The sequence below is a fragment of the Platichthys flesus genome, chromosome 9 (genome assembly GCF_949316205.1).
Source record: "Platichthys flesus chromosome 9, fPlaFle2.1, whole genome shotgun sequence".
Taxonomy (NCBI): Eukaryota; Metazoa; Chordata; class Actinopteri; order Pleuronectiformes; family Pleuronectidae; genus Platichthys; species Platichthys flesus.
The window spans coordinates 26,253,645-26,269,068 of record NC_084953.1 but is presented as its reverse complement, the minus strand read 5'-3'; the positions used below and the strand labels follow the sequence as shown (position 1 = coordinate 26,269,068).

The following is a 15,424-nucleotide window of genomic DNA, read 5'->3' as shown; positions in this document are numbered from 1 at the left end:
TGATGAGCCTTTGTATAAACCAGAGGCACATTTCACAGCCTTATTCAAATCATATCTACTAGAGACAATCCAGACATGATCAGCACGGTAGGGTTAGGGTTAAGTGACCCAGGCTTCATCTATCCTCAGAATTAGCTCCACAAGGATGTCCGCTGAATTTAAGTTTGTCTCCTGGGCCCTCTACAGTGTTCAATATGGGCTGCTCTATGTCCCTTGGCCACAGTCCCAGCTCATTACAGCTGACAAGGATTTATCACACACGGATAGCAACCAACATGACTCATCCCTCAAGTAGAGATATAAGAGGCCTGGTAGCATGTCCAGTGTTTCCCCTAGGTTTACAGCTTTGGAGGTGGGGGGTAGTAGTCACAGACTCAAAAACTTAAAGGAATCATGATGTTAATGTGTTTCTTTTAATGATTTTGAACTGTACATTGCATTTCTGAACTGTACATTGAACTAAACTAGAATTATCACGAAGCCCTGTCAAGAAAACACAGAAACGCTGGAGCAGAGTGGTTCAAATCGATGTAAAGCGTCATGGAGCATGCGTAGAAGTGAAAGAAGACGAAAGTCGAGATCCTACTCGCTGAACGACTTCTCTACCACCTGAAATCACTGTTACCACAGCAATCAAACAGGACTAGTTAGAATCGAGCACTTCGCCACCCTCGTTTGTGTTAACTTACTGTTTTGAAACTTCCATCTATATTACAAATCTTTCACGTAAGGTTTTGATGGTTTTGAACAATGGTCAGATGAGAATAGATTAAGCAGTGATAGATTAAAGTGTTGCTTGGTAATGTCATCCTTTCCTAACCAGATTCTTAAAAACATCGATATGGTTTATGTTGTTGCTATTATGAATAGACGCAGCAGGGTTAATAAGGATTCAGGCTGAGGTTGCGAGGGGAGCATTGTTGCCAATTTAGCAACTTTGGTCCCAAGCCCGGATAAAGGAGGAGGGCTGGACGTAGAGCTAGCAGTTCAACCCCACATAACAGCCTTTTGATTCGATTTGATATTCTAACATTCAATAATACAAGAAAAAATGTATTTATATATGTGGGTCTAGATACAGCATTAAAGTCATGAAGTTATTTTGAGAAGTGATGGCAAATTTCAAAACAAGAATCAACAGAAGAATACGGAAGCGTATTGCATTCATTTCTTGTTTTTTATTCATTGGGAATTTATCTCGGAATTTCAGAGATAATTATCACAGAAAAACTGAATTATTTTTTAGTTTAGTGAATGTAATACTCTTCTGTAGAATAAAGCTTATTTGTAGTTCTAAACATATTTAAGGTGATTTTTTTCTCACTTTTGTATGGCCTACAGCGACCATTACATTATGCAAATATGTTCTCAGATGCTCTCTGTCCGCTGGTGGGAGGTTGCTCACCTGTGTGGGCGCGCTTCTTGATGGATCTCCGCCGTGAGAGATACAGAGAGCAGAGATCTAAACGTGCGACCATGTAGAGACAGACATAACATTCCTCTGGCAATCTGGCGCTTTATTACAAAATTAAAATAAAAATAAATAATTAAGTTGATCTTCTAGGGGGGGCGGGAGGTGCCGTTGGCGGGGCGGGGCGCCCCCCTAGTAGAACGGTAGGGGAAACACTGGTGTGTATAGTTGTTTCACTCACCAACCTATTTGACTTGACTACGTTACACAGATTATTATTCTGCAGAAACAGATTTACTGTGATCAACTGAAAAGTGAGTATTTAAAGTTACATCTGCATGTTAAGAGCAGCTGTTTAAAGTAGCATTACGTCTCCTAAAGCTCTTTTTTCAGAGTATTGATGTTGACGTTGATGTGAAGCTATGTGTCTGTCTAATCGTTCATTTTACTTTAATGCTGTATTATATGCAACATCTATGTGAAATGTATATGAAATAGGATGTCTGCTCCCTGCTGGCACTCAAAATGCAGCCCATAGTATATCTTACTGGTCTATACACTGAAAAAAGTGTACCAAAGCTGTTGTTCGTTTAATGTGTTTTTTTTTCATTCCAATGAATAAAAAAAAGTTATTTGCTCAATTAAACTAAACTTTCTTATTTATGTGTATGGTTTAATCCAATTTTTTTACTTTACTATAATTTAAATTTACAGGGAGGCACCGAACTGATTTTTTTTATTTTAATCAAATCATTTTTATTAGATTGAGTGATTCGCGCATGCGCATTCTTTACAATTTCTGGCGGCAACCTATACTTCTGACGTGGTGAATAATATCAGTCCCTACGGCTTTGTGGTAAGGTTAAGATAAGTCATTACAATTTTTTAATCTAACCCCAGACAAAGAGCTTATGTGAGTTTGTGGGCAATGAGCCTAGGATTTGCACTGGGGGGGTTCGCCGTCGCAGTTGGCGAGGCCCAGCGGAGGTTTCACCGGAGCTCTGGCGCGTTTGTGTGGGAGCAGCGAAGCTTGAGCTCAGTCTCATGAGCTCAGCAGAACTGCTGTATATTTTGCGGTGAATATGAATTAAATGTCCGCTTGATAAACATAGTGCACGGCGCTCTCCCACAGTATGACTTTGCTTTTACTTAGAGCTTGAGTCAGACGTAACGCGTAGACAGACCAGCGAACTGATGGCACGGACGTATTCTCACACTGTTGGAAAAAAAAATAAAAAACTACCGTTGTGTTGTGTGACGGCAGAAACAGAAGCGGGTATTTACTTAAAGTCATAGAGGCAGAAGGAGCGAGGTGAGCCGGGTTAGGAGGGAGGTGAGCCGAGGGACTGAGGGCGGGAGGGAGGTGAGTGAGGTGGGAGCAGACAGGCAGGAGAAGGTGAGTTACGCCGGGTTCACACCGGACGCGGAAGCGACGCCGAAGCTCCCATCCACTCCCATGTTAAATCGTTGTGCTGAACACACCGGACGCTGAAGCGTAGCGTACCGGAGTCTATTTTTTGCGCTTGATGCGAGTGTATCGCGACAGGAAACACACTGAAAAATGATTTTAAACGATATTGACGACATATTTTATATGATATAAATGATCAAATATGCATCCCATACTTTGTATTCACCTTCTGTTGTCCAGGAGTTTTAATTTGACCACTTTTACCGACCACATTCTTAAATGTCCCCCTCTGCCCATCCACTACTGCCACACAAGCAGTCATAAAGATAAAAAGAGAGAGAGGGGGGGGGGCTATGTATTCTCCACATAGGTTTGAGTGGAGAATACGTAATTTACCTTCGACACCTGACATTTAACGGAGCAAACAGCGGAGAAGTTCTTTAACATGGATGACATTAAATTAATAATTGAAGTGGAGAAGTACAGTGAGTTGCATGATCCTGTTGTATAAAGACAACACTAAAAAGGACACATGTTGGGACGCTGTTGCAGTTAATTTTGTAAATATATGCTTGAAAAAAATCATTAAATGCCGTTATTACTGCAGGCTGATAACTGCAGCGCTTCGGCATCGCTTCCGTGTCCGGTGTGAACCCGGCGTTAAGGGGAGAGAGGATGGTGATTATGAAAGGCAGATAACTCTTATTTTTGAGCAAATGTTCTTGTGTTTGACTGATGGATAGTGGAATACATATTACTGGTACTGTGGTGCTTACTGTGCTATTGTGCTGTGTTTGTGTGTTATTGCTTACTGTGCTGTATTTCCCTTTTTGGTAAATCTAAACTGAACTGTTTAATAATGAATCAACGTAAGTTATGTTTTATAAGGTATTTTATTTCACAGGCATATTAAATCCCATTTAAAATTAACAGAAGGCATTATAATGTTTTGTCAATTTTGAACTTTATTAGATGTATTTCATGTAACATTGAAAATATAAAACATTAAAACGTTTTTTTCTCTTTTAATTTAAGGAGAGCAGAACGATCCACTGTGTTCCTGCCACAAGTTTGGAAGTCCCTCTTCTTATTATAGTAAGTTCTGAGTACAATATCATGAGGGTATTTGTGATAATTAGATCGCTCTCCTAAAACCATACTCTCCTCTGCCTTTTTATTTTTCCTCAGTTATCCATGTATGTGGACATGTAAAGACTGTGAGAATTCATATTCAAGAAGATCTGAACTTCTGAAACATTATAAACTTGATCATCATCATTATGGGCGGGGCAGTGCTTACCCCTGTACATATGAGAATTGCCAATGCACTTGCAAAACATGGAAATATCTGCTGACTCATCTAAGCAAATGCCATCCTAAATTCCCACAGGAAGATAGCTTGACAGCATTCAAGTGCCACATCTGCAACAACAATCAACTTTCTACAGAGACTCATTATTTTGAACACATTGGGACACATTTAAGAAATCGTGAATCTGTTGAATGCGTTTTTAATGATTGTTCATATAAAACAAATATTTACGGTGCTTTCAATACTCACAAGTGGCGAAGACATAACCCCCACACAATTCATGATTTTAAGCGAGGAATAGTTGATGGACCTGTTGGTAGTTCTGTTGTTGGAGAAACTTTTGTGCTAACGAGCAATCTGATGATGATATAATATCTGGAGAACTTACTAATGAAGAACCAAGAAATTTGGCACAATCTATTGAAGTGAAGTTAGCCTCGGTCCTGCTAAAGTTAGAACATTCTTTTCTGGTGCCAAGTGCAGCTGTAACCGAATTGCTTGATGAGTTACAATATTTAATTGGTACTGCCTCTGTCCCTGTCGCCCAGAAGACTCTACTGGACTCCTTAAAAAGTAACAATTGCATAGTTGATGAATCTGCCACCTGGTTGTCACTCCTCAATGTCATCTATCCATTTGGCTGCATTGATCAATAGCAGTGATGTTAAGGGCTAGGGTTATGAAAAAGTGTTGGAGCCTTTGATTGCTGATCTCATAACATTGGAACAACATGGGGTATTTGTTGAAAATCTGGGAAAAACTTTGAAGGGTACATTGCAGTGTGTTATTGCCGATAACCTTGGCGCACACAGCATTGCTGGTTTTGTAGAGAGTTTTTCTGGCAGCTATATTTGCAGGTTTTGTACAGCAGATTGGTCAGAAATTCAGGACAAAGAAGTTGGAGCTGGAGCTTTCTATCTGAGAACTGAGGAGATTCACACAAATCATCTGAAAACCCTTGAAGAAAATTCCTTGAACAACTGTTATGGTGTTAAGAGGAAATGTGTTCTGTCAGAAAAGCTTACAACTTTCAATGTTACTAGTGGTTTCCCTCCTGACATTGTCCATGATTTATTCGAAGGAATAGTTCCTGTTGAAATATCTCTCTGTCTGACTGTATTCATTTCCAAAAAGTTTTTCACTTTGGACGCTTTAAACAAGGCAATAGAAGATTTCCCCTATAAATGGACTGATAAAACCAATAGGCCCCACTCTGTTCCACTGACCTATGCATCCAGGAAAACAATCGGTGGAAACGCACATGAAAACTGGTGCCTTATACGATTTTTTCCACTGCTACTTGGACAGAAAGTGCCTACTGAAGAACCAGCCTGGAAACTCCTTGCGGATTTGAAGGACATTGTAGAAATTGTTGTATCTCCAGTTCAGACTCAGGAATCGATTGCATATTTGAACTTGATGTTAAAGCCCTATGAAACGAATCGTAATTTTGTGATAATGGGCTATACAAATAAAATTTGATTTATTGATTGATTGATTAATTAATGGATTAAGCATGTAACTGCGTTTGTCACCACAACCTGGGAAAACAAATTAGTATTCCATAAATGAATTCCTCTGGAGACAGGTTAGATCTAAACACAAGAAGCTGAAGACAAACTTTGTCCAAATAAAATGAGGGCCGTGCTGAATCTGAAACAAATGGTATCCCTGCTTAATTATGGCAAAATATCACGATTATTTTGATCAATATTGTCATCCTCATTCATTTAAATGATTACTCATGACTTTGGAAAAATCACGCATTTATTAAACTTTAAAGAAAAATAAATAATTTTGGCGCTGTCTTAACAGTGTCATCACTGCCTGAGTGAAGAACCTCTGTCCTGGCTTTTGTGTGTGTGTGTATGTGTGTGTGTACATATAAGATTCTACGAGACTATAACACAAGTACATCACCAAGCTATTATTCTGTTTGAAATAGAACAAGCTGTTTGTTTTGTAAATACACAATACACTTCTTTTATTGTCTTAATCACCCTCCCATGTCTGGGTTAGGTTGCCGAAAACCCACAGCAGCCCACCCGCAATTGTCAGACGAAGCAGAAAAACACAACCATCTGTACAACGAATCACATGGCAATCTTTTGGTTGACTGGAACACGGCCGCAAACACAACCCATGTTTCTGGATGAGAAGTTCTTGATAAATCAACCGAGATTCTTCTATTTATCTTAATTTGTAAACTGAACTTGCTGTTACCATAGTAGTTACGTCTTCTATCGATGTGAGACACAATGCTTTGGTGATGTCACTTGTGAAATCATGAAATGTCCCGCAACAGCTAAATGGGCACTGAACTAGTTATTTTAACCAACAACTTCATTGAGTAATTTTCTTTATTTGGTTATTATCTAGACCTTTAATTTGAGCCAGCTTACCATTGTCGGTCAGTACAAAGATGAAATATTCGGTAAACACACACACACATACGTACAGCGGAGGGGATAGAGTGGTCGTCATCTAGCCAGAAAGTCGGGCAGATCAATCCCAGTAATGCCAAAGTGTCCTCGGACATCAATATTTTAAACCTATGCGTCGGACCCACACAAATTATGAATTTATTTTCTTCTTCAATCTCACTACGTAACGTTGAAGCGCCACGCCACGCCGCTCCGCGTAGCACAGCACTATTCTCAAGCGCGCTGGCGCCCAGCTGTTCACACCGGGATGCGCTTTTCTCAGCGCCGGCCAGCCAGCGATCCTGCTTTCTCCGCTTGTTGTTTTATGTAGCCCGTTCAACGTACTGGTTTGGGGGTAAATGATGACGGTTTTCATACACAGTCTGTCTCACGCACATTATTAAGCGAACTCGACAGACTCTACGCCAAAACCATCGGTGCAGGGCGCGAGGCGCATCGCAGCCCATGTGAACTGCACAAAGGTTTAACAGGGGGGTGGATAGGAGGCTCCTGGCTGTCCTTCCCTTTTGGAGGAAAATGAATCGTCTAGATTATTGGACTGATCGGTTAAAGAGTCGACAGATTAATCTATATAAAAATAGTCATTAGTGGCAGCCCTACAGCAGCCACACAGCTGAACATGTGTGTAACTGAGGCATTTGATCTATGTGGTTTTCCATAGTAAAAAATGAACAGATACACTTTGTCAAAAAGATTCACTAGCTACATTTTTGTGATAAAAATCACAAATAGACCACTGCTTGTCCAGAAAGCGGTTCCATGAAAGTCATTATCGCCAGAATGGACCTCGGTCCATCTGAAATATGTGATTATTAGACCAAACGCTTTCTCATCAGCCATCAATTATTACTGTGAATGATGATTGTGCATTCTGACCATACCAGAGGAATAAGGGGAAATAAGGCTTTGATGTGTCAGAAAAGACAGTATTTGTGTAATGCTCCAGAGGCCACGGGGCAGACCTGCAGTAGTGATTTACATGAGGCCCAACAACCCATGCAAGACAAATTTAACAGCCATACATTTTTAATTCAGTCTTATGAGCTGGCTTGTTGCTAGAGAGAAACAGCCATGGTCTATATTCCAGATGTGGCCTACGACCACACTTTAACGTAAAGAGACATAATTTTAAAAAGACCCTTTACTCATCTTATGCTTTGTGAAAATACAGTGCACGGGTTAGGTAAAGCTAGACTGTGTTCTCTCTGTGGTAACACAAAACTCTTCATATTACAGATGTTCTAATTGTGTCCTTAGGAAAATGTTACATTTAAGGTATACAACATGGGAGCATTGTTCAGCGTCATTTAAAAGATATGACAATAAATTGAGCTATTTTCCATCCATTAGGTTGGACCTTTAATCCTGTGTTGTGTAAGAGTATATAATACATTAAATCATGGGCTATAACACCCGCGGATTGTCCACAGAACGAGGTCACTTGAACCTGGAGTATGGGAATGTGGTGAGAGGTCTTCACTCGTTAGGACACTCAGTGTGAAACCAGGAGGTCTACAGTGAACCCATGAAGGCTACATGAGGTGGTGTTCACGGGATGGTGCCTCACTCCTCTATTTTCAGTGCCTCCTCGGTGCCTCCATCCATCATGTGAGGGAGGATGAGAATATAACCGGGCGAGTCGAGCATCGACAGCCGCGGATAATGGCTTCAGCCTCGCTGCTAGCATCCCGCTAGAGGAGCAGGTTAGCTGCATTCCAGCAAAGAGACGGAGATTAAGACCGACAGGTGCAACAGCAGCATCCTCCTCCTCCTCCTCCTCCTTCTCCTCCTCTTCCTCCTTCTCCAGCCGAGCAGCCTCCTTCTACCGCTTCTGCCACCTTCACTAATGTCAGGAGAAAAACGCCCAAGACGACAACACCCAGCCCACAGTGAGCGGCAGACAGCGAGCCTCGACTCTTATATGTGTTCTTCATTGTGAAGATTGTTGAAACGAGTGAGCGGGCATGAGCGCAGAGCAGCTAGCTAACAGCCGCTCCAGCGCGGAGAGCAGCCGGAGCGCGGTTAGCCTGGTCGCTGAACTGGCAGCCTCCCTCCCTCCCTACGGTTCGAGGTGACACAGCAGCGGGCAGGAGGAGCAGAGCATCCCGCGTGTCGGTACACTAACCTCTCCGCCATGTTCCCGACGCTCCTCACAGACTGGTCACGGTAAATCCCTCTGCGTCTCCCATGTTGCCTACATTACCGTCGCCGCAGTCAACGAGTCACCCACTGCCAGTCCAGTGCGAAGATCTCATCAATTACACCCACCACTTCCGGTTCTTACCTTAACAATAAAAGCTTGTCCTCGCCTGTGCAACTTAGTCTCATCAAATATCAGAAAACATGAAATACGACAATTAGGCAGTACTCCGGTTTTATGTTACACTCTAGCATTCATATATAATTATTTTGGACTGATGAAAAATAGTTTGTTCGAAAACTCAATCAAAGTAGTAAAAGTCGTAAAGCCAAATGTTTACAGTTTATGTATGTTAAATATGTAATTAATCATCATAAAACAGACGTTACATAATAAATCATGATAAATGTAATGTTATTATTATTAAATGCATTATTTATTACATAAATAGCATTTCATTCCACATCAAAATCCAAAATTGTTTTATTCCTCTACAGATTCTATGGCACAGTGTATTTAATGGGACCACAACATGAACTTGTATACCTGTGTAGGTGAATGTGAAACATATAACATAAGACATATAAGGGAGCCTGTGCAGAATAAGATTTATATTGTGTTTGATGACCGTACACCCACATCAGAAGGTAAAGGGCCGGTCAGCAGAGGTTACCCCCACATTTCCCCATAAAATGAGACTGTGGCAACCGCAAATGTTCACATCTAGACTTTTATTCTGAAGTTAATATTTGAGAGCTTCTGGTGTTGATGTTGCTGATACTATTTGACTTGATGTGCAAAAGAACGAGTGCAGCTCGTTTCAGGTGGAGATGCTCAGATGTAGACTGAAAACGACATTACATATAAGATTGTTGCGTCACACACACGCATACACACACACACACACACACACACACACACACACACACACACACACACACACACACACAATTTGTATTCCCGTGATTTTTCTGGGGGGTGTCACCAGCCAATCCCAGTATACTCCGGGGCACCGTGGCGATGTCTTCGATGGCTTTCACGCAGGGCTTCCACCGAAACATAGACACTCCCTCTGACAGCCCACATGAGGATTGTGTGGAGATGTTCATGTGAAATCTCCATGGTGAGGAGCAGGAAACACCTTGGTGAATTCCAGCTATTAGTAACCACAGCTGTGAAAGAGAAGGAACATGACAGGTTGTTCTCTTTTCAATCTGAACTTAACACCGACCCTTTGGGTTGTTCTCAGGTTTCGCTGAGCCTTTAACTTTGAACTGAACATGCTACTTGCCAGCAAGTCTTAGTTTCATTCTTAGGTTTCATAAAGGATTCATAATTCAAGATTTTGCTCTGTTGCTTTGAACTCTGACCCGGAAGCTCAGCCCATACCTATGTCTAAATCTTCAGTGCACTTATTGTTTTCTGTCATTACTTGCTCACATGTTCTGAATTGAGTTGACTTTTTCACAACTCTACATAATTGGGACAACAGCAGTCAGTCATCGTGGACTAAACTGTTGCCCACATCTCATTGCTTGGACACAAAATGCATTCAGTGGTCACAGCTTTCAAATTTCATCAACTGTTTCCTCACTCATATACAACAGATACAGTCAAACCTCTGTGTATTTAGACTCCATTTTACACATTTACACACTGATGTAAAACACTACGTTTCATAATCAAAAATCAGTTACACAAAATAACAGGATGAGACAGACATGTGATGCATCTAAAATAAAACTGCATTACTTGTGGACCCAGGAGATTATTTTTAGTTTATCTTGTGGATTATTTTTGTCTGCAAACAGGAAGGTCGAGACAGAGCTGAGGCTGGAAGAGCAGAGAGAGTGGCCTGGAGAATGAGAGGAGTTCATACTCATACATGATGGAGGAAGGGCTGTAGTATTTCTTGTAAGAAAAAGCTGATTGATGTGGGTTTTTCAATACTGTAAATTGAGCATTTATGTGCAGTCAAATATATATATATATATATTTATATATATATACTGTATATATAATCACATTTGTGTGTGTGTGTGTGTGTGGGTGGGTGTGTGTGTGTCGGAATGTCCTTACTCAGAGTTTGGTTGTTTTCATTTGGAAAAGTGAAATTCAAACATGCCAAAGAACATCCAATATATAATAGAAGGAATATTGCAAATCATACAGGGAGTGAAATACAACATTAATGTGATTACTAATAATTTCATTCACTTTCATTTCAGTGAGATTTTATTTAATTTAAATTAACATCTGTCCAGTTTATGATACCCTTGCAGTGGTTGAATTGGCTTGAATTTGTTTGTGAACATAAAGGTAAATTCAATCCCATTTAAAGATAATAATAAAAAAACGAGCTAAAACTTACCTTAAAGTTGGAATACTGAATGCAGTCAGTGAAAGAAGTTGGAAATTCTGGTCTGGTTTGCGTTTCCTCAGGTAAAAGATGGAAATGAAGATCTTTCACCTGAGAGCTGATGGGAACTTTTAACAGATTTTGTTTTTGTTTTCTGCAGGGGAGGTCTTTCACTCCTCACCTTAATATTCCCCCCAAAAGTGATATTGTAAAATAGAAATACTTTAATTAATACCAGAATTAATGTATAAACCTCAGTGTCTTTATATTATGGTCAACATGAGCCTGTCCGTGATACCATTAACTATAAATGTGATTACTGCAACTCTTCAGGGATGTCAAACTTGTGAATACATTTCTGTTTATTCATAACACTGAATTTTAAGTCATTAAAATTCAGTAAAGGTGTGTAATTTAAAAGCAGCCAATCCAGACATACAAAGTCAGGGAATTTAACCAATGTATTGGTTTATCAGAGTTTCTGTCAATAGCAAGTTCCTGTACCTTTTGTGTTTACAAATGTGAAGTTAAATGTTTTTAACGATACATTGAGATTTTTTTGCATCCATCACTAAAACAATACAAATAACAGAAATGGAGTGTCAGGAGCCTGTAGACTTTGTAGCCCTGGAGGTTACTAATGATCATGTTACTGTAAATGATTAAATAAAAAGCCAAAAACGTCTGCCCATTGCAGATATGATGATCAATAATGCTGTTGCAGGTTGATTTGTTCACTATGTAGGTATGATCTTACAGGTTTCCAAGAAGGAAAATTTGAAATTAAAATTAGCTGATCATAGTTTCAGACTATGAGGAATTAAGTGACATTGGCGACCTCTGCTGGTCACTTTTTCTCAACACTATTTGGGAAGGAGGACATACAAAAACACACACACACATACACACAATGATTCGAGTATAATCTGTTACAGTTTTTCTCGATTGCTTAAGCACGATTTCTAAAACAGGGCCTGGTGCTTCAACACTACACAACACTACACTCTTGTAAAAACTATACACTAATTTATCAAAACCATATTTTGTTAACATATGAAACAGACACGTTTCATATGTGTTGTGCAATAGTAGGAGTAGAATTGACATTGGCTAATTATTAATAATCATGAAATATGATTATTAAAATAACAATTATTTCTTAAAAATAATCAAAAATGATAAAGCTATTAATTAAGAATAGTAACACATTTAATTAGAAATGATACGGTTATCCATTAATAATAGTTAAAATAATTAATGGAAACAATACAATTATCAATTAAGAATAATACAAATCTGTAATCATTGCTTATTGTCGCGGGGCACCACCCTGGTTACAGGGACCAACGAGTCAATCTATAAAATATCAGTCTCAATGATATAAGTTATATTAATAATCTCAATATTTAGTATTAATGATTATATAATAAACAATGAAGGGTTTTAAGTTCGAGCACAGGCAATCATAATCCAGCTGCAATCACATACATATGCACAAATAATCACAGACTACAGATACTTTAATTACAAAAGCATTTATTAAAAAGGGGAAATAAAGTTATAATGTTATTCAATGATTCATCATTTTAACAAGCTCCGATATTTCAAAGATAAACACAGCAGCAGCACTTATCACAATTCAGAAAATACATTTAAAACCGGCGGTCTACCTACTTATTTCTGTCTCGGTATGTGTGTGTGTCTGTGTCAAAGTGTCTCTGTGTGTGTGTGTGTCTATTGTGTGTGCATGTGAAATACAGTTAGTGTTATTTAATGATTCATCATTTTAACAAACTCCCATATTTCAAAGATAACAACAGCAGCCGCTTATCACAATTTAGAAAACACATGTATTCATCTATGTGTATCTGTGTGTGTGTATCTGTCTGTGTCTATCAATGTGTCTCTGTGTCTGTGTGGGTGTGTGTGAGAGAGCGAGAAAGAGAGAGAGAGAAAAAGAAGGGGCGTGGCGATGACGCAGTCACGTCACAACCAAGATGGCGGCCGATCATGATTCGTGGAATCAAGGCCTAAAAACTCTCAAAATGGCGGATTGACTACAAAACAAGATGGCGGAGCCATTATGAATTTAGAGCCAGAATGGGAGGAGAGGGAGAGAGGAGGCGTGGCAATAATAGACTCAAAATGGTGGTTTAACTTGCGTTATTCAAAATGGATAATGACACCATGTGGCCGGAGCTCACACTGGTGGTCGTCACATGAATTACACAAAGGGATTTTCAGACAAAGAGAATTCTTCGTCTCTGCTTTGGCGTTCGGCCGCATGGCATCCAGATGTGTCCAGCCTCTCTGAATATAGATTTAACTATGTTACATGAACTGTATTCTAAATACAGATCGGATGTGTGTATAGGTCGGTTTAGAAGGAGAGAGAGAGTATACAAGGAGAGAGCAAAGCTCTTAAAAGCACCGTCAGAGACAAGTTACATTTACTTTACCACTCAGCACCCAAGTGGCGTTGTGTGCTGAGGTTTGACCGGTAAAGTCTCTTTAAACTTGTTCAAACGGTCCCAATGAGCTGGAGACGCTGCTCACGGCGCTTAAAAACTATGGCACATGGCCGTAACCGGAAACCGGAAGTGGCGAATCGCCGCTAAAACACTAGAGACTCGGCGGTCTCATACAAAACAAATACATTCAAGTATTAAAACAATACGCTACGTATTAGATTAACATCTGCCCAGACAATAAAGCCTCTTACTGTGACCTTCACGGTGTTGCATGCGCGTGTCGCGCGGATATTTCCGAAGTCCAGTGAATAATCGTGGCCGCTCAAGCTCTGTTGCGCTGGTTCCTCTGTCGCAGCGGCGTCGGCTGGGCCGAATAGGAACGGATTCTGCTTGCTCCTCAACGGGATGAACGTCGTGCTTCTTCTTCAGGGGACGGCTGTGGAAGCCGTTTGTAGATCGTTGGGAAAAGAAAGTAAAGTCCGTGGGGAAAGTGAAACAGTCTGAGATTGTTCCGCGTGCAATTTCCTGTTTGGTCTTTTCAAGTTAAAGCAAAAATAGTCTCTATCAAAGTAAGATCAAACTTAAGATAAAAGAAAATGAAAGAAATGAAAGAAAATAACTCTGGTTGCCCCCTTTAGCAACTAAATCATCTGGAAAGACCCGGAGGGGTCTGTTGATGTCTTCAGAGCAGGGAAAATGGCTGATAAACTAAAAGTTAAGATTGCCCCCTTTAGCAACTAAAACTGCTGGGAGGCCCCGAAGGGGCCTCGTGATGTTTTCAGAGCAGGGTAAAAATGGCAGCGATTATTGATGTCTCAGTGATTTTATTCTACCTGAGAGGTTCTGCCTCCTCCGGAAGTGGTCACAGGGTTCAGTTGGCTTTCAGCCAATGAGAATGTCAGGATTCCGACCTTAGTGGGTGGGGCTTGGAACTCAGCGGGGGTCCTGAAGGCTCTTCAGGACATTTTCCAACCACAAGGGGGAGATTCTCAGGCCTGCTGGAGAATGTTTTCCCTCCAAAAGTTTTACAATCCTTTGTCCTCACCGTCGGCTCCAGGCTGTTTGAGGAAGGTGTGAATTAAGACTGAAAACTGGCCAAACTGGTTTCAGCTTGGCCTAGCAGGGCCCAAGTATTTACAACCCACTGTGGAGTCTACCCCAACATATGACTCAATTCTATTTGAACTTGTTACACACTGCTGCTGCTAACCTAAAACATGTTTAGCAATTCTACTTGCTAATGCAAATATACAATAAATTCACCAAACACTATACAAGAACAATGCCGCAGAATGATGAAATTATCATTTATTTCTCTCCATATAGGGGAGAGCGGGGTAATGTGAGACATTTTTTTACATATTCATACAGTGCATCTATCCCAGCACTTAAGTATTCTATGGGGGCGATTCAGGGTTCAGCATCTTGCCCAAGGACACTTCGGCATGCAGATGGGTCAGACTGGGGATCGAACCGCCGACCTTCCGGTTGGAAGACGACCACTCTATCCCTCAGCCACAGCCACCCACATTTGCTCCCCTCTAGGCGAGCTAAAATAATATATCAGTAAAATGTACACATTTCCCATTAATTCAGGATGTTTCCTAACAATGGAAATTATCAGAATGTCTTCAGGACAAAGGACAGTGAAACTATGCTTGTTTTTTAAAAAGTGGTCTTGTGTCTCACTTTACCCCAGCTAAGGGGTAAAGTGAGACAGACCAGAGAAATCCAGGGGGTAAAGTGATCCACTTACTTTTTCCACATTAAAACTACCATAACAACACGTGTTGTAATAGTTAAAATCCTGACAACTAGATTGACAACCACACATTCCAAAACTAATATCAGACTAGTAACAGAATCATGGGGATTG

At 40.4% G+C, this 15,424-nt stretch overlaps 1 protein-coding gene and 1 long non-coding RNA gene across 2 annotated transcripts in view; both read right to left on the bottom strand.

Annotated features, from left to right (window-relative positions):
- Positions 1-8,827, bottom strand: part of arhgap39 (Rho GTPase activating protein 39) — a 75,839-nt gene extending 67,012 nt beyond the window's left edge. Inside the window, exon 1 of the mRNA XM_062395616.1 lies at positions 8,704-8,827. Within this exon, the coding sequence (XP_062251600.1) occupies positions 8,704-8,714 (11 nt within the window). The 5' untranslated portion in view covers positions 8,715-8,827. The remainder of the gene's footprint in view (positions 1-8,703) is intronic.
- Positions 1-15,424, bottom strand: part of LOC133960548 (uncharacterized) — a 383,773-nt gene that overhangs the window by 364,594 nt on the left and 3,755 nt on the right. The gene's annotated exons all lie outside the window — the stretch shown is intronic.